The 23,059-nt window shown below is 40.6% G+C and overlaps 1 protein-coding gene across 3 annotated transcripts in view; it reads left to right on the top strand.

Annotated features, from left to right (window-relative positions):
• CLSTN2 (calsyntenin 2) overlaps positions 1-22,675 on the top strand; it is a 741,931-nt gene extending 719,256 nt beyond the window's left edge. For 2 of the 3 annotated variants that reach the window (XM_073359983.2, XM_073359979.2), the window contains 7 exons: positions 2,093-2,241; positions 4,672-4,895; positions 9,133-9,303; positions 9,987-10,132; positions 17,930-18,053; positions 18,859-19,043; positions 19,901-22,675. In XM_073359983.2, the coding sequence (XP_073216084.1) occupies positions 2,093-2,241; positions 4,672-4,895; positions 9,133-9,303; positions 9,987-10,132; positions 17,930-18,053; positions 18,859-19,043; positions 19,901-20,092 (1,191 nt within the window). In that variant the 3' untranslated portion in view covers positions 20,093-22,675. The remainder of the gene's footprint in view (positions 1-2,092; positions 2,242-4,671; positions 4,896-9,132; positions 9,304-9,986; positions 10,133-17,929; positions 18,054-18,858; positions 19,044-19,900) is intronic. The other variant, XM_073359984.2, reaches the window with a different exon arrangement.
• The last annotated feature ends 384 nt before the right edge of the window (positions 22,676-23,059 follow it).

The following is a 23,059-nucleotide window of genomic DNA, read 5'->3' as shown; positions in this document are numbered from 1 at the left end:
TCCTCCATGCCCCGAGCGATCTGGCCATAGATGTCAATGTTCCTATGGCTGGATCAGAGCTATGCCTGCACCCAGGAGATCCAGCACCTGCAGTGCTGCATGGAGCCAGCATGGTCAGCTGGGCAGTTATATTCGCTTTCCACACCAAGTAAATAGAGCAATTTCAAAAATTCCCCGGGCCTTAAAAGGGGAGGGGCATGCACCCGTGTATCTGGCCACAGGGCAGCGGAGTTCAAATGGTGACTAGAGCAATCATGGTAGGGCATTGTGGGACACCTCATGGTGGCCACTTAGGTTAACGCATATTTATTAGATTGGCATAGCAGGCGGGAGTTAAAGTGGCGGGAGGAACATTGTAGTGTAAGCAACTCCATAGTCAACGCTGCCTTATGTTGACCTAACTCTGTAGTGTAGACTAGGGCTAGGATTTTCTTCCACTCCCTTTGGCAGCATTCCAGAACTCTTGCACCTGAGCCATTAAGTTAACTAGCTAGCTTGAGTCACCCCTTGCTAATGTCATTCTTTGCTGTTGCTAGTCTACAGGTAAAAAGAGTGATATGCATGATCATGTGTAGTGTTAGTACATTCTTCTGCAGAAAATCTCTTAAATTTTTCATGATGTGTATTCACAAGGCTTGAACCTACGTCTCCCTGTCCTACTCAGCTCGAAGCTTGCCCTGCCTCTCTCATGTGCACATTCTATTTAATCTTCATCTTTTAAACCTTTTTCTTTTAAAATGTAGACGTTTGTTTGACATGAACTATAAAATATGTTCCCATAATCAACAGTCAGCCTCAGGAAATGACTGCATGGAATGAAAGTGCGTTTGGTATTAGTTTCCTTACATTTTATGGAGCCTAAGTGGGAGGATGTAAACTCAGAAGGTTGATCTGGTTTTCTGTGCAGCACAGATGGCTCACTGACCTGATTAACAGACATCTTTCAGAAGGAAATTAACAACAAACTCTCACTCTCTCACACACATACACCAAACTAACAAAAAAGGTAGAAAACAAACTTATTTGTCTGTAAATGAACCTCAGAATTAGGGCTTGTCTACATAGTGGGGTGTGATTTCCACAGTGCACTGATGTGTTACACATTAATTGGTCCGTGTAGACCCTGCTGCTGCACATAACAGGTTGTCTAGTGTGCTTTACCATCGTGCTGTTTCACACAGCATGACATTAAAGCGCAGTCAGGAAGATTTAGTGCACGTGAGTGGGAGCTACATGTGTAATGCATTAGTGTGCTTTAGAAATCACACCCCTGCAGTGTCACTACTGTGGAAAAGCCTCACGGTCTTGGTGGTGATAAAACCAATCAGCATTTACAGTTCACATAGATAGGCTGGCCTCTGTCAGCGGGCTGCTACATTTTTGTTTTCAGTCTTATGAGCTTTGGAAAGGTTAGCACAGCTACAAAGACAACCGATGATTCTCTAATAAGACTTATCCGTTCAAATGAGCAGCAGGTTTTATGCAGGAGGAAGCCCCAGTTTACACAGTGATCCCTCCAGTGATCATGAGATAGAGGGAGGAGAATACCCTTGGTTGTGACTGTCATTCCTGGGGTTGTGGTAAGGAAAGTTTAATTGCTTTGTTCACTCATGTGGAAAAATATCTCAAAGATGGACTGGCATAAAAATACACAGAGGCAGTGAAAACAAGGCAGGACAGATTTTCTTCATGTATAACTCTTATTAAAGTCAATGATTTTCTACCAGCAATAATTTTTCCCTAGCATATCCTGTAATAATAATAATAATAATAATAATAAAATGATGCATTTATGAAAAGTCGCATTTCAAAAATATGAGCAGCTGAGTAAATAGTGTAGATTCACAGTAGTTCGACTAGCTCCTCATTTACTATACGGTTAACTATAGCAATAACAATTTCTAAAATGTGTGATAGATGAGCATCTGGTGGGTACTTGTTCCTAAAAGCTATATATGTACTTAACTAATATTGACTACTCACAGCATTTGTTTCTTAAATTATTAGATTTTAGCCAGTCTCTCTAAATAATTCCTTAGAAGTGTGTTATCCATCTGTTACCCTAAATACTAATTATATGCATTTTCCCCAGTATCACTTCAACCCTTCCCAGTCAGTCCTTGTCATAGAAGGAGATGATATTGAGAATATAAATCAAGCTCTCCAAAAGGTCTCATATATCAACTCTAGACAGTTCCCTACCGCGGGCGTACGGCGTCTTAAAGTCTCATCTAAAGTCCAGTAAGTTACATTCAGTTAAACCGATTAGATCAGTTATATTTTTAAATACATTATTTTTTCTTTGGAAATGTAAAAATAGAATTTGATTTAAAATATATGATAAACTATACCTTTACACTATCAAGCATAAGGCATGAGCTGCATTTGCTTTTATACTGAATTACTTTGTGGGTTTCTTATGTTTTGCTTTTATGGTGTCTTTCTTGTAAATGTAATTTAGTTGTGTACCATTTGTGAAGCATTTGGTCTATATTGAAGTGTCTGTGTGTATGTTATATATCAGTAGAAGGTCAGTATTATTCCCATTTGACCAATTGCTTAAGCTTTCTTCTGACATACTTAGAGCCATAACTTTTAAATCAGGCCTTTTATAATGACTAGAGGGTACATCTACAGGAACAATGCCTCTCTGCTAGAAATAGCCTTTGCCTATATTGTGATAGGGCCACAATCACTGCAAAATTGTGGCATCTTGGACAAAGTAGAAATTACTGTGTCCTACTATTATCATACAACTATCACAGAATAGCATAAACAACAATGATAACATTTCTCCATGGTAAAGGAACAGTCTTCCATTCCTTGTACACACAGACTTCAGTTGGAGTTGTTGGTGTTCAGGAAGAGCAGCACTGAGCCCATGATGCATTCCATTTAAGTGGATAGTTAAGTTCTTGATTCACATTTAACAAGACAACTATGTGTGGTAAACCCAGGACAAAGATACAAAAGGGGGGTAGTAATTAGTCCCAGGGGATTAAAAGGCCCCTCCCTATCCACTGAGGAGAGAGAGCCACTGGGCAATAGGGTTCAGCTGGAAAAGGGGTTGCTAGGGAACCAATTAGCTTCAGCTGACTCCATCTACTTGGGACCTTTTTAAACCCTCTGCTGGGTAGCAGGAGGAGGAGACTGAGGGAGTAGGGAAACTGCTAGTAGGCTGTTTGCAGCAAGACACCAAACCTTCCCAGTAGGGAGGCTGCACTTGCTTCCCCAGAAGGGCAGGAAAACAAGCACAAGGGACTGACTGAGGAGAGGAGTAGCAGGACCCTGTGCAACCTATAGGGATTTGTCTTGCCCTAAACTTGAGTCTCCAAGGCTAAAAAGGACTGAGGTAAACAAGGTATTTTGCCACATATGTTGTATCAATTTGGTCCTGTCAGGGTTCCCTCCCCACTCTGAACTCTAGGGTACAGATGTGGGGACCTGCATGAAAGACCCCCTAAGCTTATTTCTACTATCTTAGGTTAAAACTTCCCCAAGGCACAAATTCTTTACCCTTGGAGAGTACACTGCCACCACCAAGTGATGATCAGGGAAAGGACCACTTGGAGTTACTATTCCCCAAAGCCCTTATACCCCCTTTCCTGGGGAGGCTTGAGAATAATAATCTAACCAATTGGTTACAAAGTGATCACAGATCCAAACGCCTGGGTCTTAAGACAATAGAGAAATCAGTTGGGTTCTTAAAAGAAAGGTAAAAATCACCTCTATAAAATCAGGATGGAAAATAACTTTACAGAGTAACAAAAGATTCAAACACACAGCAGAACTTCCTCTAGGCTTAGTTTCAAAGGTACAAAAAACAGGAATAAACCTCCCTCCAGTAAAGGAAAAATTCACAAGCAAAACAAAAGATAATCTAACATGCCTTGCCTGGCTTTTACTCTCAATTTTTGTAATATGAGAGACTTTTAGGATGGTTTATAGGAGAAGGAGTTTTCTGACCTGATGCTTCTCTACTTCCCAAGAGAACACACACAACAAAGCGTTCTGTGCGTGCCACCCCCCGATTTGAAAGTACCTTCTTTCCCCATTGGTCCTCTTGGTCAGGTGCCAACCAGGTTATTTGAGCTTCTTAACCCCTTACAGGTTAGGAGGAATTCTAGGCTACCCTTAGCTGTATGGTTATTATAGGTCCCTTCTGTTAAGCTTACAATGATTAGTTGTTATCTAATTAACTTTATTTTTTAACCATTGACTCTTTTGTTAAATGTTAATTAAGTGTCTAAATGTTTCTTGCCTACTGACCTTACTAATGATTGCACTTGCCACTGAAGTGTTAAACTACTCAAAGGTAATTCCAGTAATTGTGAACATTTGTATATAGGCCCACGTGAACTTTGCAACCCAGAACTGTTCGTACCATTGCTAACTTTTACAGATGGCAGAGTACAGAAATATGTGCATATGTACTGGTGGATCACAGTATGAAATGGACTTATCTGGGGGCAAAGACAGCTTAAATAACATGGAGAAATAAGCACAAAAATTAACTAGTTGGGCATTGGGCAAAAGAAAGTAAAGACAGAAACATGCACAGAAAGAGTGGGTGAGGTAGCCATGCTAGCTTGCTTTTTACTGCATGCCTCTAGCAAGGGAGGAATTTCACCTGACAACTATTCCATGCAATTAAAGAAATATATTTTTCAGGTGTTTTGGTGAAGATGTCTGCATTAACATCCCAGATATAGAAGCCTATGTAATGGTGTTTCAGGCCAATGAGCCCAAGATCACAATAAGTGGAATGGACCACTTTGCTAGACCAGCTACGCAATTTGAAAGTGAAAGAGGAGTGACTCTGTTACCAGATATCAGAATTGTCAGCACAGTCACCAAAGTGGAACATTCTGTGGACTTCAAAGAAAATGATGGAGGTTTGTGTATTTGTTTTCCACATTTGCCCCAAGCTGGAGTTAAGGCCTTATTGTACAAGATACAGTACACAGAAATAACACAGACAATCTCTGCTCCAGAGAGCTCACAATCTTGGATTTAGACTATTTTACTGTGTATTTCAAACAATTTTTGAAACAAACGGGCAGATCCTCAGGCACAAGTTTACAGGCCTACTGTGTGTATGTTCATTAAGTATAGTTTCTCTAAACCATTTAATTTTTTTTTTTACATTGTGCTTTTGAAGAGCCTACTTCTTATTAGAAGTGCTCAACAGAGTTAACGTGAAATATCCTGACTCTTTGAATATCTTTTGAATATCCTAATGTGAATATCCTTTCAGTGGTAGGCAAACACTAGGAAATATTAATAAGGCATCACCAAAAATTTCTTAAAAAAAGAATCTTCCTTTTGGCTGCTGTTATGAAGTTTAATTAAAAAGCCATTAACCAGCTGTCTTAGGAATCCTCCTCAGCTACATTTCTCAGACCAGAATAATAGGCAACTATTTCTACATCTCTCAGAAAAGCTGAAATTGCTAATGATATATAGTGGCACTGGTTCTCTAAAGCTTCTTTCTGTAACAATCCTAATTATCGGTTGCCTTAAACTATATCTGCCCTCCAAAGGCCAAAAAGTATTCTAGATCGTAGTGAAAAGAAAAGGAGTACTTGTGGCACCTTAGAGACTAACCAATTTATTTGAGCATAAGCTTTTGTGAGCTACAGTCACTGCATGCAATGTAATATGTAAAAGGATACCTGCTCAAAAGAGGTGATCAGTCACTTTGCATGTTAGGGACTCTGAGATTTCATTCCGATCCCTGTGCATTATGAGTAAAAATGCCTAAGTGCCGGATTTTTAAATGTATTTAGGTGATCAAAGGGATTTTCAAAAGTACTTCAGTGCCTAACTCCCATTGGGAGTTAAGTGCCTAGTTGCTTTTGAAAATCCCACTAGGCATGTATTTGCATCTTTAGGCACCAAAATACCATTAAAAATCTAGTCCTAAACAGGACAGATTGATTTAAATCAGGGGTCTCAAACACACGGCCCGCAGAGCTATTTCCTGCAGCCCGCCCCCAGCCTACCTCCAGGCCAGGGGTGGGCAAATTACAGCCTGCAGGCCGGATCCGGCCCACGGGATTGACCTGCAAGCCCCGCACCGCTCCCTGAAGCGGCCAGCACAACATCCCTGTGGCCCGGGGGAGAGGCAGAGGGCTCCTGCGTTGCCATGGCTGTCAGGCACTGCCCCCACACACACACATCTCCCATTGGCCGGGAACAGGGAGCTTCGGGCTCACAGAGCCCTGTGCCCTCGCCGCCCCCCGGGGCCACAGGGACATGGTTCCGGCTGCTTCCTGGAGCAGAGCGGCGCAAGGGCCAGGGTAGGCAGGCAGGGAGCCTGCCCTGGCCCCAGTGCGCACCGCTGCCACCCCAGACCCTGCACCCCGAACCCCTCCTGCACCCCAACCGCCCTGAGCGCCCTGCCACACCCCGCACCCCTCCTGCACCCCCTGGGGGCAGGGAGGGGGCGGAGTTGGTGTGGGGACTTTGGGGAAGGGGTTGGAATGGGGGCAGGGAAGGGGTGGGAAGAGGTGGGACAGGGGTGGGGCCTCATGAAAGAGGCAGTGTGGGGGGCAGCGAGAGTGGGGTGTCAGTGATGTGGCCCTCGTGGTCATTTGCGTTTGAGACCCCTGATTTAAATCAAAGCAATTTAAATCACCAGTTTTAATTGTAATTTAAATCAACAAGCAGAAAACCTTGTTTTAAGTAATTGATTTTAATTGTGTTTTGCATTTGTACTTTTTAGTTATTTTGCTAAGGGAAGATTGATCCACACTGATGGGTAACCAATAGAATTTTTGATTTGCAACATTAATGAAACATTGTGCTTCATAATAATCAGGAGGATGCACTATATTGATACACATTTATTTGAGTAATATATCTTACATTTTTACTAGATTAGATGCTTCATTTTAACTTGTAATTTCTGTCCATCTGTATATGGATGGAAATTCAAACCCAATTAAATGGTTTTAAAAAATATTGTTCTTACACTATCTTGAATGTGCTAGATAAGTAAGGAAAAAAATTATTTATTGAGACATTTTGCATTTAAAACTGATGTGTTAAACAAATGAAGTATTATCTGTCATTAGTAAATGGATTACCATGTCCTTCAATATTTTAGAACTAGTAGATCTCATTCTCTCCCACTAAATTGCTCTTCATAGATTGGAAGAGGAAAACAAGCTTCCCTGTTTTTTCAGCTTCCAGTGGGTTTCTTAACTTTGAATGAACTAGTCATTGCATGGAACTAGTTGAATAAACTAAAATGAAGAAAATATTCTCTCTGCACATGTAGAAGAGGCTACTGCTGTCAAAAGCTTGTTTAATATTTCAGCAAACTCTGGTTTCAGGTGTTCAGTCAGTGGCTTTGACCAGTTCAGTGGTTTGACTTTCTTTGGAACTTGTGAGCAAACATTTACTGCTTATTATTTTTTGTATTTAATTTAAATTTTAATATATTAAATGTAGGGATTAATATAGGTTGTCAACTTCAAATTTAATTTTTAAATATTTTTAAAATAATCCTGCTTTTAATTTAAATTAAAAAATCAGATTTAATTTTTTAAAAACTCCTCAGTTTTAATGCACCCTGTCCATAAGTGACTCAGGAATCTAGGTCCAATTGATTTAGGTCCCCAAATCACTTAGGCATTTTTTAAAATGTTACCTCATACCATTATCTATTAACAGTAGTAAATAAAAATGGTTGGATAAAGTATCTGTTAAATTGTTGCAACTCTTATTGGAAAAGATTCTGGTTTTGCAAAAAATATTGAATTATAAGTACCATGTTTTGTGGTTTGAATCATTCTTGCATTTGGACACTTTCATCCATGGATCAAAGAGCAAAGGTAACTGAATTCTTGAAAAAACAAGGAGTCGTCCTTGTGGCACCTTAGAGAGTAGCAACTTTATTTGGGCATAAGCTTTCTGCGTTCTAGCCCACAAAAGCTTATGCCCAAATAAATTTGTTAGTCTCTAAGGTGCCACAAGGCCTCCTCGTTGTTTTTGCTGATACAGATTAACATGGCTACCACTATGAAACCTGTGAATTCTTGCTAACTTAAGGAAGTTTTTCACTGATTTTAGAAAAGTTGCCTAACAGACTCTGTAAAGCTAGATCCCCAGCTGCAGCAGAGATACACTTGGCACAGCTGAGGGAGTTGGGGCAAAGGTAACTCTGCTATCTGTCTTTCTGCCCCACCCCCCCAGTTCTGCAGCTGACTGGGGGCTGGATGCATCTCAGGCAAAACAGTTAAGGCTGTGCCCAGCAATCCACAGCCCTCATGGGCTATTCCAGCAGCTGAAGATTGCCAGGGAATAGGGTGGTTCTGACTTTAATCCCTTCCTCTTGGGAGTGGCCTCTAAATTGGGACCCTAAGGAGAGTTGACAGTTGCTGTGATTCCAGAGATTTATATTATGCAAAGGTTGTCCGCAGGGAGCCAGTTAAGCCAGTGTTCCAGCCACTTTGTGCCAAGTAAACCAGAGAATTAAAATATTAAATATGCATCTAACTCTCTTCTGAGACAGGATAGATTTTATACTACTCACTGAAGGACAGTCAGTTTACAACTCAATTACTTTGAGCTTGGAAAACGCGTGATCATTTGATATTCCAGTTTATGACTGCTAGTTCTTGGATAGATTAGTATAGCATCCTCTCTAATACAAAATTCTTTATGGGCCATAGAAGAATTGAGAGAATCGTGCAATCACAGAAAGAAAGACTTATGTTCACAGCTCCTTGGCACATGTAGTAATGTACTGAATGAAGTAGTACCAGGCTGATGTCAATACAGTATTGAAAAGCGAAATTGTTAAGCTGTGAAGTTACTTCCAAAACCATGTTTCAGTGTTATTTCTCACATATTCTTGAGTACTTTTTATTATGGTTTGCTATATTTTGGATTCATCTAAGTACTGATATGCCCCCCTCATAGTCACATCTGAGTACTGGAGATTTCTTGCTTTTGACTTGCATGCTATAGTCAATGTTTAATACATGCTTAGAACTATTCAGCAATTCCCTTTGGAAGCTGACAGCACTGTGCAAACCATGTTAAAGTATAAATCTGTTTTATGACTGTTTTTTCTCTGATTTTGTTTCTTATTTCTGTATGGTCTATTCCCTGTGTTTACAGTCCATAAGCCAGTTGTGTTAGAGGAAATGGTTCACAACCTGGATTTCTGTGACATTTTGGTCATTGGTGTGGAACTAGATCCCAGACAGGAGTGTTTAGAACTGGATCGTAAGGAGCACCAAGGAAAACATCTAGATGCCACCAACTCCACAGCAGGGTATTCTATCTATGGTATGCTAATGAGTCATTTACATTTTAATTACATCCTTAAAAGGAAAGGGCCAGGTTTTTGCCTTTAAGGTACCACTCTGTGTTAGGGACAGAGCAGACCTGAATCACACTATCCAGAGGAAGCTGAATAAGGGATTGTGCCTCAAAAAAGCACAATTCCACCTCAGCTCCCAGATGAAAGCCTGCTCCACCAGGTAACTGGTTCATCCTGTAGGACTCAGCATGTCCATAGCCCCACCTTTTATACCCCTATGTGGTGAAGTGAACCCCCAGGAGCATATGGGGACACAGAACATATTCTCCCTTTGACAAGACCTTATGGCATATGTCAGTGAGAGGATTCCTTGGTGCTCTCACACAAGTGCTGATCAGTTCCTGACCCACTGAAGGCCACACTGTAATTTTTGAAGTTACTAAATTATTAGTGCCACATCTGTATATTTTTTTCTCTAGTATGAAAATAAGGGGTTTTTTTGTTACGGTTCCTGAAGTCCTAACATTGCTCACTTAACTTGATATGAACTGGAATCTTTGACAAATTCAGATTGTTCTATCCACTTTATTTTATTATTTAGAACATGTGATTTCCCTGTTCAGTACTCTTGTAGTAAACACAAAGGTTTCTACAATGCTTGCCTCTTACGCATCTTTTGGTATTTTTTCATGTTGTGTTACTGATTCAGGTGTGGACACAATGAGAAACTATGAACTGGTGCTTCGACAGGTTCGATATCGCAATTGGCACACTTTCAACATCTTTGATAGAAAGTTCAGGATCAAGTGCTCAGAGCTGAATGGCCGATACACCAGTAATGACTTTAACTTGGAGGTGAGTAATGAAAAGATGCATTGTTACCAAAACTTTCCCTCTGTTATTGATGAACTACATTTCTTCCCTCATCCTTCAGGGCAGGGATTGAGTGTTCCTGTGTTTGTACAGTACCTACCACATTTTGGGTGCTATAATGAAAGAGTAGTAATAACTTATGAGAGGAAAACTTCTACATATGTCATAGGTCACTTTCATTTTGTATGGCATCTCTAGCTGGGAATACTGAATGGATGTTGCTCTGCCTAGCCTACTCAGTGGTATGTAACGACAAGATGAACTCTCACTTGATGCTAATTGTGGCAAATTGCCAGTACAATTATGATGGGTCCCACACTTCCTCTGCTTGGGGAGTGGGGCAGTGGTTCAGGGCAGTTTCCTGCCCCTGAACTAGGGTATCTACTGTCCCACCACTAACCCAGAGAAGGATAGTGGAGAGGGAGGGACCCGGGCCCACCTCTACTCCAGGTCCCAACCCAGGGGCCCTAGGGATAGTGGTAAACCACTTGAACTAGTGCTTCCTTCCCCTGGGCTACTTCCTTCTCCTGCTCTTCAGCTTGTGGGGCTTCCTGCTCCCGCCCCCTCTCTCTCTCCTCTCCCCTCCCCCATAAGCCGGGTGTCTCTTTACCTAGGGTCTTGGTCTTCTAGCCAGCCATGGCACTTCTCCAAACTGCTCTCTGCTCCAACTCCTCCTGGTCTGATTGAAGCAGGGATTTTTTATCATGCGACTGGCTTCAGATGCTTTAATTAGTCTCTTGCAAACTTTCTTCCCTCTACAGGGAATAAGGCTCCCTTTTAGTACTCTCCTGTTGCCCTCTGGCCATGCTGTATCACATAATATACAAAACCACATTCTTCCCATGCATAGTAGAGGTGTAGGTCATCCTTACTTTTTCATAGATATTAAGGTCAGAAGGGACCATTATGATCATCTAGACTGACCTGCACTATGCAGGCCACAGAATCTCACCCACCCACTCCTGCAATAAACTTCTCACCTATGTCTGAGCTTATTGAAGTCCTCAAATCATGGTTTTAAAGACTTCAAGGTGCAGAGAATCCTCCAGCAAGTGACCTGTGACCCATGCTACAGAGGAAGGTGAAAAAACCCCAGGGCCTCTTCCAATCTGCTCTGGAGGAAAATTCCTTCCTGATGCCAAATATGGCGATCAGCTGAACCCTGAGCATATGGGCAAGATTCACCAGCCAGATACCCAGGAAAGAATTCTCTGTAGTAACTCAGATCCACCCCATCTAACATTGGGCCTATTTACCATGAATATTTTTCCATGAACTGCCTCCCACATTCAAGCTCCAACCTATGTCCCAGCTATTATACTACAGCTTGAAAGCACCATGCTGCACGCTCATTGCTTTCCAACTTCACGTACGGTTTCTTTTTTGTCAGTGCTGCTTTTTTGTGTGCCACCAAGTGTTACCGACTTGCGGTAAGTGAAATGATGTATTCTTCATCAGTAGGAAATCATTCCAGATTAAGTTGCACCTCCTAAGTCAGTATGAGGATAGAGTTCAATTCAGTTTTTTATAGAGGATCTTCACTTTCATAGTCTAACGCATCAGATGTACTGCATCTTTCAACCTCAGGATCAACACTCTGTTCTACAGCATTTGCTGCTCACACATAGTCACAATTAAATAACTGCATATAAAGCAGAGAGTCCACATATTTTTGTCTCCAGCAAATGAGGCAGAACACTATTGCTTCCTATGCACAGCGATGTGAGATACTGCAGGTGTCTCCACAAATCACAGGCAAGCGAGCTCTGCCTAGTAACCAGCGTGCTGTTCCAGCACAAAAGAGCCTTTTTCATTCTTGTATGCGGCATTACTTCAGAGACCTCACTCAACACCGCTAGCACCTGTTCTAGTTAACAATTTTTTTCTTTAAAGTGAACTGCATGCTGGTATAATATGCCAGATTGATATCCCAGGGCTTAAGTTTTCTGTGGAGGCACAAAACAGAGTAAGGAGGCTTACACCACCACGCTTATCCCAGTAATGGGGCTCAAGTCAACCTTTCACAAGTGAGAGGGGCTGTTTTGCTCAGTTTCCATGCTGATGTAATCCTCTTTCGTCCGAACCTGGGTGCCAGTTGTGGTGGTGCTTTTTTACATGGTCTAATCTGGTATTAGAGATTGCTAGAGTCAGGATAAAAAACCAGATGCAATTCCGGTCCAATCTGATATGGCAACTTATAACATAGATGGCCACCTGTTCATTAAGAACTGGAATTGGATTAATAGCATTGTAGAAAAGGTTCTGCTTACGTGTATATCCAAGTTTATCTACTACAAATGGAGGCAGTATTCCTTGGTATGAAATTTCACAGAAAGTCCAATCCTGCCAACAAAAATATTGCATTTTAATAACTATCTGTTTTAATAGAGATAATATGAATTACACTAGCAGTTGCATTGGGCCAGGTCACTCTATTTGATCCTTTTCCCTTCTAAAATGCATATTTTTTGAACCTTTGGATTTTGACTTCATGCACTTTGAAAGATACACTTTTATTTGACAGTTATAGATGTAATTCACAGCTGTTTCAGGGCTGGGTATTTCCATTTTTGTTTTCCCACATTAGGATCTCAAATTACACCTATAAAATAGGTTAAATAGTCAGTACTATGGGAAAGGTCAATACTTTAAAAAATAATTCACTCCACTTTTGAGTACATATTTTTTCACCTACAAACAGTTGCTCCTGCTTTTGCACCCATAAATCTGTTAAATGTAGAAATGGAACAAATTGTGCCTCCAACTGAAATGGATTCAAAATGGCTAGCAAAAATTTCAGCTACAGAGTTGGAGGCTGCATACTAAAACCAGACCTAGAGGCACTACATTCACACAAGTGAGCTGTTCAGCTGGTGACTGATTGTCTGCTCCGCAGTCAACCAAACTGAGTGGGGCAACAGCTGCTGGGAGTAATTCCACAAGTGCTGTATACTTGAAATCATTTCTGCTCACCACTTATCTCCCATTTCCTGGGATGACTGTCCCATTCTCTTCCTTATGTCTATGGAATGCGTCCTCTCTATTGGAATTCTGAATGCCTGTTTAGCCTGACAGTGGGTTTCTATGGCAAAATATGCCGCAGGATGCTCCCATATGTTCATCTAATCAATCACATACATGGTTCTCCAGTGTCTCCTTTGTATGGCTGTTGTAATGCCACGAAGAACTTCATTTCTTTCAGCTCATGGCACAATTGGCATAGTTTCCTTTTAATTTTTAAGCTCTTATAAAATCCTGCATTTAGAAAATGTGGCGAATTCGGGCTGCTGCTGTGCTTATATTCTGTTTTTTTGTTTGTTTTTTTCTCGTTTGTTTTTTTCTCTTTTATCAAGTCTGGCTGAGTTTACAGCTTCACCTCTTCTCAAAAGCTTCGCAAGTGCTTTTCTCAGACACTGAACTGCTTCAACACTTCTCTTTAAGCATTTCTATGCCACTCCCTGCTCTCAGTTAAGAACAGCAGCAACTCTTGACTGTTGCACCCTCTGACAAAGGAGAATAGGTAACAGCTAGCTAACTGATTTGCTATTGGTAGGTTGGGGGAAGCCGTTGGAAGTTAGAACAAGGATTATACCTGCCCTTCTTATTCATGTTGTACGCCTACTTTTTTTAAATAGAATTTGGGGGAACTACTGGATCCCCAGCTGCTACTAAACAGCCATATAGAATCATAGAATATCAGGGTTGGAAGGGACCTCGGGAGGTCATCTAGTCCAACCCCCTGCTCAAAAGCAGGACCAATCACCAACTAAATCATCCCAGCCAGGGCTTTGTCAAGCCTGACCTTAAAAACTTCTAAGGAAGGAGATTCCACCACCTCCCTAGGTAACGCATTCCAGTGTTTCACCACCCTCCTAGTGAAAAAGTTTTTCCTAATATCCAACCTAAACTTCCCCCACTGCAACTTGAGACCATTACTCCTTGTCCTGTCCTCTTCCACCACTGAGAATAGTCTAGAACCATCCTCTCTGGAACCACCTCTCAGGTAGTTGAAAGCAGCTATCAAATCCCCCCTCATTCTTCTCTTCTGCAGACTAAACAATCCCAGTTCCCTCAGCCTCTCCTCATAAGTCATGTGTTCCAGACCCCTAATCATTTTTGTTGCTCTTCGCTGGACTCTCTCCAATTTATCCATATCCTTCTTGTAGTGTAGGGCCCAAAACTGGACACAGTACTCCAGATGAGGCCTCACGAATGTCGAATAGAGGGGGACAATCACGTCCCTCGATCTGCTCGCTATGCCCCTACTTATACATCCCAAAATGCCATTGGCCTTCTTGGCAACAAGGGCACACAGCTGACTCATATCCAGCTTCTCGTCCACTGTCACCCCAGGTCCTTTTCTGCAGAACTGCTGCCTAGCCATTCAGTCCCTAGTCTGTAGCTGTGCATTGGGTTCTTCCGTCCTAAGTGCAGTTCCCTGCACTTATCCTTATTGAACCTCATCAGATTTCTTTTGGCCCAATCCTCCAATTTGTCTAGGTCCCTCTGTATCCTATCCCTGCCCTCTAGCGTAGCTACCACTCCTCCCAAATCATGTAACATATAACATGTCTAGGAAGGCCAGTTTTCAACTTAGTCAGGAGAATGTGGCCTTATTGGTGGGAGGCAGACTTTGTGGTGGTTATCCATGGCCACATCACCTCAAAATTAGATTACTGCAATACAGTCAGCATTGGAGCTACACCTTCAACCAAATTGGAGACAAAGCTAGCGGACAGGATAATTCTGTGCCATGATTTGCAATAGATATCTCTTCCTTTCTGAAAGGAAATTAAAGTATTGGCATTGATCTTGAATGGTATGAGGACTGCCTACGTGACACACTGCCTTTCTTCCTGCACAACAGAGCTAAAGTTGGTCAGTGGAGATTAAAGAGCTGGAGCCCACTCGGTATACATGAAAGGGAACTTACCCGCATGCTATTTTTCACAAGGGGCCTTAAATTGCAACTAACACCCACCCTTCATCTGAAATAGCCCATATTTGTTTCCCTGTAGGTCACTCTACCAGACATATTTATTCACATAGGCTTTTGAGGGGAGGGAGGAATGCAATCAGGACTGGTGTTTGTGGTCAGAGGTGTCCTATTATAATGTGGTTACTGCATCAGTTTCCCTTTCCTAGCTGTGCCTCAATTTCTCTCTAGGCAGGTACAATGATTAAATTAAGTCCTCCAGCTAACTCAGAAAGATTCCATATCTCCTGGGGTAACTGAAGTCCCAAACTGGAGTTCAAATTAAAAACCAACACAAAAGCTCCATGCAGTCCCATTACTGGGTCATGAGCCTTTCTGTCCATCTTTCCATTCTCTGGAATGTAATAGCACTTCATCCAGCCTGTCCTTTTGAGCCACAGGCCTTCTTTGAGGGTCTACCATTCTTCCCTTCTCATGTTGCAGGGAACTGAAGCTAGAGAGTGCTCTCACTGTCTGGAAGCTCCAGTGGTGGGTCCCAAATCAGTAAGTTATCAATCAGTTGGTGCCCCATTCCCTGTATGTTCCCTTTGCCCACAGCTTTTTCTTTCACTCTGGTAATCCCTTGATTTTTCCAGCTGGGACTTGGCTATTTCTAATAGCACCCCTCCTTGTGTGTACTTCACAACCCTTGGTTACCATCCTCTACTTCTGTCCACCCCAAGGCTCTTTACAAAAGTCACAGAACTCCCATCTCCCTTGGGTTCTTTACACTTTTTTATCCACCCACCTCTTCTAGATTGCTTCCATAGAACCTTCTAAATTGCTAGCTTCACCAGCTTCTGCTGAATCTCCCCAGCATGCCTGCCACCTTCCCTTCCTCACTCCACATCTCTATTTCTCACACTGAGTGAGGAAAGGCTGCCTCTTATATTCTGTCCAATTTACAATTCCCAGAATCCATCTGGGTGCTTCCTCTCCCAGAATTCTTTTTCTGGGGATAAAAGTAGAAGTATGTTGTGTTGAGCCTGTAGTTTTCCTTAAAGGGTGAGTGCACCCTGTTGCAGAGTGACTTTTTTGGCATTGCTATCATTTTATATCCAGTTTGCACTGGTGTAAATGACTGGACATACTGCAAAGTAATAGAGGTCCAAGCCCAGAGATCCTATAATTAGGCCCTTTAAAAATAAAATAGTAAATTAATTTTTTTAAAAATGCATGCATGAGCTATGAAAAAAAACAAATTCCTGTCACCTCTGCTCTGCCTTTTGCTTTCCTTTCTCAGCTTTCCTCCTGGCCTATTATTGGTATTTATATAGACTATGAGAAAAGAAGGGGTTAGAGTTGCGTTGTGCTATGAATTACATTCCTTCCTTCCTTCCTTTGAAGGAACCTTTAGAGAAGTAAGTTCTGTGAGGAAACAAGTAGAATTTTTCATGTACATGTGCTGTCATGTGAGAAATCTTTGTCCTTTCTAAAACCTGGGGACTTATTACAAAGGATGCTATTTGCCACGGGTAAATGAAACATATAATCAATATTTGAATATATTGCTCATCTTACTCAGTGTTTTGAAAATTGTTAACTTGGGCTCAGATCTCATTTTCAGGCAAGGAGGAAGAACACAAGCATAGTGCACACCTGCTACATTGCATAGTCAGGACTGCCATGAATACTTACTTTTGTGAAACATTTTCTTGAGCACCATGTTGATGATTCTTTGGGCTTTCATCTGGACATTTTTCAAATGCCGTTGCACTGTGCAAATTGACATTAAATCTGTCATTGGAGAGTTCTGTGTTGGGGTTTCAATGATTTTCAGAACAGTTTGTCTTGGTTTACAAGAAAAAAGGTTGAGTTTAGTTGCTGGTCCTATAAATGTAATCTGGGTTCTGAAAATCCAGCTTTGTTCCTTCTGGCTCATTGATCATCTCCATAAAGATTTTCTAGGCCAGATTCTCTAGAGTTTCTTGTGTGCCTAACTCCATTACCTTTAGTGTTGTGGCACAGGTGTGAATGAAGACTGAATTTGACCATGCCTTTGCAACTTAATTAACAATTACGTTAATGCATGAGCCAAAATAGAATTCAGCCCACTCTCCCACAGCTGGCATGGCTCTATATTGCTAACAGAAGCAAGAGTAATAAAATGTATCAGTCACTAATGTCAGCAGATATACATACAGGGAGCAGACTGAATAACTGGGTGACTCCCCACACTGCAAGACTCCCAACTTGCCATAGCGTTCCCCATAGAAGCAGAATAGAAAAGAGCTGAGTGAGCCCCAAAGAAACATTCCACATTTGTTACTTAACCTGGAGTAGAACAGAGATAGCATCACATTCAAACAAGAGGCTGTGCTTGCACTTAGAGTAGGACAGAGAACAGAGTGCCCTCAAGACAGTTCTCTAGAGTACTTTAGAAAATTCCATCAAATTAATAAGGGCTCTACAAATGCCCAAACCTGCTCCAGTTAAATACAATGATAAAACTCTTATTGACTCCAATAGTGCATCTAACTTATGATAGAAAGATGAAAAAAGAGAGCTGGTTCACACAGGTGAGAGAGAGAGAGAGCTTCTTTATTCTCTGAGTCTGTTCAAGAGCTACCAATAACAAAGTGGCCCAGCTAAACCATAAAATAACGCAGGATAGGTTAACTGACTCGGGAGACATTTGATCTTGTCTCCAGTGCCTACAAAATGAACATGAATCTTCTACTAAGATCAATATACTATAATCTTTGCTGTGAAGTTCATCATCAGACCAGTTTCAGACACCAGAAGGCATGGTATTGGAATTTACAGCACTTTGTAGTATCATGCTGCTTGTTCTTTTGTTCCAGGTCAATATCCTACACAACTCGAACTCTAATTTTATGGAGCATGTAAATCACATGGTAATACAGCCACCGTTTCTCCAGTCTATCCATCACCCAGAAGAAAACATAAACAGCATTCCTGGCTCAGGTATTAACTATACAGAGATTGCTCATAATACTTAAGGTGTTGTCAGTGTTTCTGTTGTGATTCAGTTCAGTCAACCAATGAAGACATAGAATCCCCACTTATACCCTGGGCAACCCAAAAGAAGTCATTGCATAGGTGTAAAAGAAAGTAACATTTGTCCCCCTCTGTCTTTCTGAGGAGTTGTGCTTTCGTTAAAAAATACACTATTGGAAATTGTGTGGCCAGGTTTTTTTGTTTTTTGTTTGTTTTTTTTAAATAGAGACCAGAAAGTTGAAAAATTTAAAACTGGCAAATGGCAGAATTCCAGACATCAGTGATTTTCACAAATGAAGTTAATTCTCTAATTGTAATCCTGGGAATATTTGTCCCTTAGCACAGTAGTTCTCAAAGCTGGTCCGCCACTTGTTCAGGGAAAGCCCCTGGTGGGCCGAACAGGTTTGTTTACCTGCCACATCCGCAGGTTCGGTCGATCGCAGCTCTCACTAGCCATGGTTCGCCGCTCCAAGCCAATGGGGGCTGTGGGAAGCGGTGCGGTCCAAGGGACGTGCTGGCTGCCCTTAGCAGAAAGGGACAATATGGATGAAGGACAGTTTAACCTTCTGGCAGCAACAGACAACTGTCTAACATTGAGTTGTTCTGCATTGTTCTTACCATTTGTGATCACTGAATGTAATTATTGGAAATATTACCAGTGATGTGCAGATTGCAGAATCTCAGCATAAGAAAAGAAAAAAACAGAAGGAAAGAATGTTTTTAGTGGTGTTTAGGCAAATCTGTAGAGAAATTATTCCATTATTTTTTTCAGTTGTTCCAAGCGTGGCTACTATTGTTATAATAATCTGTGTCAGCATACTAGTCTTCATCATAGCCTTGGGCATCTACAGAATTCGGACTTCTCATCAGCCCAGCTCTACAGAAAATGAAGGAAGTAAAGAAAATGAAATGGATTGGGATGATTCTGCTCTAACCATTACTGTCAACCCCATGGAGGTATGCAAAAAAGTTGGATTGCCATGGCACTTCCAGGAGTTAGCATTTTGGGTGGTAGCTTGTTTAGTTACTGTTTTTTAAAAACACTTTAAAGATGGATTTATTTAGATTGCTACTTTGTTTGTGTGATCACTCTTCAGGGCAGGGTCTGTCTCTTACTATGTGTATGTACAGCATCTTGCACAATTGGTCCCCGATCTAAGGTGAGGCCTGTAGGCATGGCTATAATACAGATGGTGATGATTATGCTTCTGATTATTTATTATTTTATTTGTCCTCCTACATCTGATTGTTGTTTGATGGGATGGTGAAGAATTGGCTTAAGGGGGAGAGGAGCATTGCCCTCTCACTTCCTGCCCAGCATAGACTCTTGCAATTTGAAGCACCCACAACAATGCAATTTGTCCATTTTAAAATGTGCTGGTACCAAATATTGACAAACTGAAGGCAAGCGGAAGTCCAGGGCAGAGGTTCAGAAAAGAGCAACAAAATTGAACACCTGTCTAGAGAAACTGACACATGAGCAAAAGTTAAGAGCTAACTATGGGTAGCTTTGCTAAACAAGGACAATCATTTACAAATATTCCATTTTTGCTACAATAGCTTCAAGCTTTAGAATTTACTTGCTACTTTATTCTACTCTATCTATATATATCTCTAGTAACCAGGTAGTCACGTAACTCACGCTTTCCCAATATATTAGCAATTAATTTCTGAAGCAAGCCATTATATAGCTACATTACGTATTTTCATGGGTGTTACAGGAGGTATTAAACTACTGGTTCAATTGCTTTATGTTCCCCTAGCTAGGTTAATGAACAAGTCCCTTTCCTTCTGTGTTTTCTAACATAATGTAGAAATATGAAGAGCCTCACCATGTAGAAGAGGAGAGTGAGGAGGAGGTAGAAGAGGAGGAAGATACAACCAGTGATGAATCAGGTGAAAGTGAAGAAGAGGAGGAGGAAGAAGAAATTGGAAATGCGGGAGACAAACAGAATGCCACCAGGCAAGAGCAGTTGGAGTGGGATGATTCAACACTCCCTTACTAGAACCTGCCAGTCCTATTGCTCCTTTTGTAAACAGCAATACAATTTATTTCTGAGTCAAGTTAATTTCTGTCTATGAATTAACTGACAGGATTTGAATTTATTGCCTAAAATAGATATAGTTCTATTGCCCAAATTGATATCGTTGTATCAGTTGCTATTGATAGAATTGTCCCTTTCCTTACAATGCCTTGTGAAATACAGGGTACCAACTTTAATGTCCTCTATGGTAATGACACTAGTCTGGAGCTTGGTCCGTCAATTTAGTCCCTCAATTTCCAGTTTCTGTTCCAAATAATCCAATAAAAGTCCTGTCACTCAATCCATAGAGGTTTTGCCTTTGCTATTTTTTCATATAGGAGAGATTTCAGCTTGTTATGATGATTATTTCTGTGGATCCAAATAATGCTGTTGCCATTTGGCTTCACTTTCTTGTGTCTAAAAAAAAATCTGCCTTCAGATTGACCTGGTATTGCAGTGTCTCCAGGAGTGCGGTGGGGGGGAAGCAGAGGTTTAGTGCTACAGGTGTCAAGGCTGAATGCCATTTACCACCTCTCCCCCCCCCCCCCTTTTTTTTTTTTTTTGGCCTTCTTGGATGTTAATTGCATTCTGCAGAGGGATATTTAAGACTTCACATGTAGGGTGTATGTGAGAATAGGAATGGGTAATACATTTATCTGCTAATGTGTCATGACCTTGAAGATAATCTTTAACCAGTCCACCTATTGAAATCTGACTACTATCATGTAAAACCACCAGAAAAAAATTTTTTTTTTCTTTTGTTAAGTCTCAGAGATCTTCTGCCCACAGATTAAGCAATGTTTTCTTATGTGAAACATAAATCATTAGCCATGGATTCAGTAATTTGCTGCAAATCAGTGTTTTGTAATCTGCATTGTAAATCATTATCTTGATGCAGTATCTTACTGCAGTAACAGGAAATCAATGAACCCCAGTATACTCAAGTTGCCTCTGGTTGGGACTTAGACAGGTACTTACATGTATGCATGAAAATGAAATACAGTCTTGGGGAAATGTTCCCTTCTGCCTGTAGAAAGACTGATTAAATGATGCCAGCTGGAATTTGTCTGGCTTTATTCTGTAAAATATCGTCCCACATTTTTGCTATGCTTTTAGCAACCAAACAGTGGCACAGGAAAAAACTGACATAACCTAGACTCTCCAGCTCTCCTTTGCACTTACAACTGTCCTTTTTCTCCTCTTCCTGAACCCTTTATTCTTTGAGAAAAGGGGTCTGTAAAATAAAATAGGAACAAGGAAAGAGAATCCACCTGGAACCAAAAGAAATAAAAGTACAATGAGAGCTTGAGCAAGTATTAGTTTAATGCAGCATGTTTTTTCCTAAACACTGTTCAAAGAAAAAAATACACAAAATATGCTGGTAAGTCTGTTTCTGGTTTTTTTTGTTTTTTTTTTCCTCCTCCCTTTAATATCCTCTGCATCTTCAAAATGACATGAACAACAAATGAGGCAGCACTTCCTAGGGTAACTATTTTAATGTATAACAGACAAACCAACTGGCATGACCATGAATGCTGCCCTGTGGCTTTTCACCTGTTTCCAACCCTCTTCTTTCCTTTAGATTTTGTTTGTTGGATTTGGCTTTGTAATTTGCTGTTTGGAGTGAGCCATTCCTCCTATCTTTCCTGTGTGCCCCCAAGAAGCTCAGTAGCAGTACAGTGTTGAGCGTAACAGAACAAAAAATACATGTCAATCTTTTTTCTTTGCTAGGATGCCATGGCTCCATGCACAGTCATGGCACTTAATCCTGCAGGGGGCAACCCTTACTCACTCTGGGTTCATATGGATAACTTCTAGGGTTGCTAGCTCTCTTGCTACTTGGTATATTTCTTAAAGCCTCAGCTCTTACAGTAATGTGAATACAGAAAATCTCAGCTTTCATTTTTTTTAAATCAAGTTTCTAGCTCTTATGGGTGCAAAAAAAGGTTGAAAATGAGACCCGAGTGGGCCCTACAAGCTTAAAAAATTGGAAGGTAAATTAAGACAGTCCCAAATTTATTCCTTTTTTTAAAAAAAAATTATGGTTTTTAGACTGACCTCATGATTTTGGGGAACCTGACTCATGATTTTTGAATGCTTGGTGTTGGCAATATGGAACTTTTCTCATGTGTTACAGTCCCATTTACTTGAGGGTGTAAGAACAGCAGGATTGGTCCCCTAATTTATTTTTATACTCACTAATATTTTGAATAGCAAGATATTTCTTTAGGCCACTTACTGTTTTGCATTTTAGATGGTGTATGTACAAACAACTCATTATTAAAGTGTATATATATTGTGTTTTCTTCCTTCCAGAGTATGATGTAAGGAAATCTGGTGAAAAGGCATAATTTTTTTTTTTTAATAATAATATGAAGCAGGCCTTTCATTTGTGGTTTTATTTTCAGCACACAACTAAACAAAGCTTTCTGCTCAGACAGAAAGTAAAAATTAGAGATTTAAAAATCAATCTCAAAATTAAAATTGTATTGAAAAATTCAACTTTTGTCAAATGATTTTCACCATTTTTTTTAAAACAGCAACTTACAACATTATTAATGGTCTAATTATTTTATAACTTATTCATGGCTTGATAAATATATGAACATTCATTAAATATTTACATTTTGGTTATTGGATGCAAATCTATTCAGATCATGCTGGTACATTACAGAAGGAGGAAATATGAATAATTTTATATTTGTAAATGTCTAATTTATAGAAGTAAGATGAGTAAAAGCAGAACCTCTGTTACTGGTTTTACAAGATTGTAGTCTATACACTAAAATGTTCTTATTTTAGGTTAATCATCTGAGCAGGTTATGAAGCATTTTTCATTCAAATAATCAGGAAGGTCATTTTTACAAAATTTCAGTGAGAACTGGATATTCCTTTATAAAATGTACACACATATGAAACATCACTACAGTTTTCTGTAGCAATGGCCCA

This window comes from Lepidochelys kempii, chromosome 9 (assembly GCF_965140285.1).
Source record: "Lepidochelys kempii isolate rLepKem1 chromosome 9, rLepKem1.hap1, whole genome shotgun sequence".
Lineage (NCBI taxonomy): Eukaryota > Metazoa > Chordata > Testudines > Cheloniidae > Lepidochelys > Lepidochelys kempii.
This window is presented reverse-complemented; position numbering and strand designations above follow the sequence as displayed.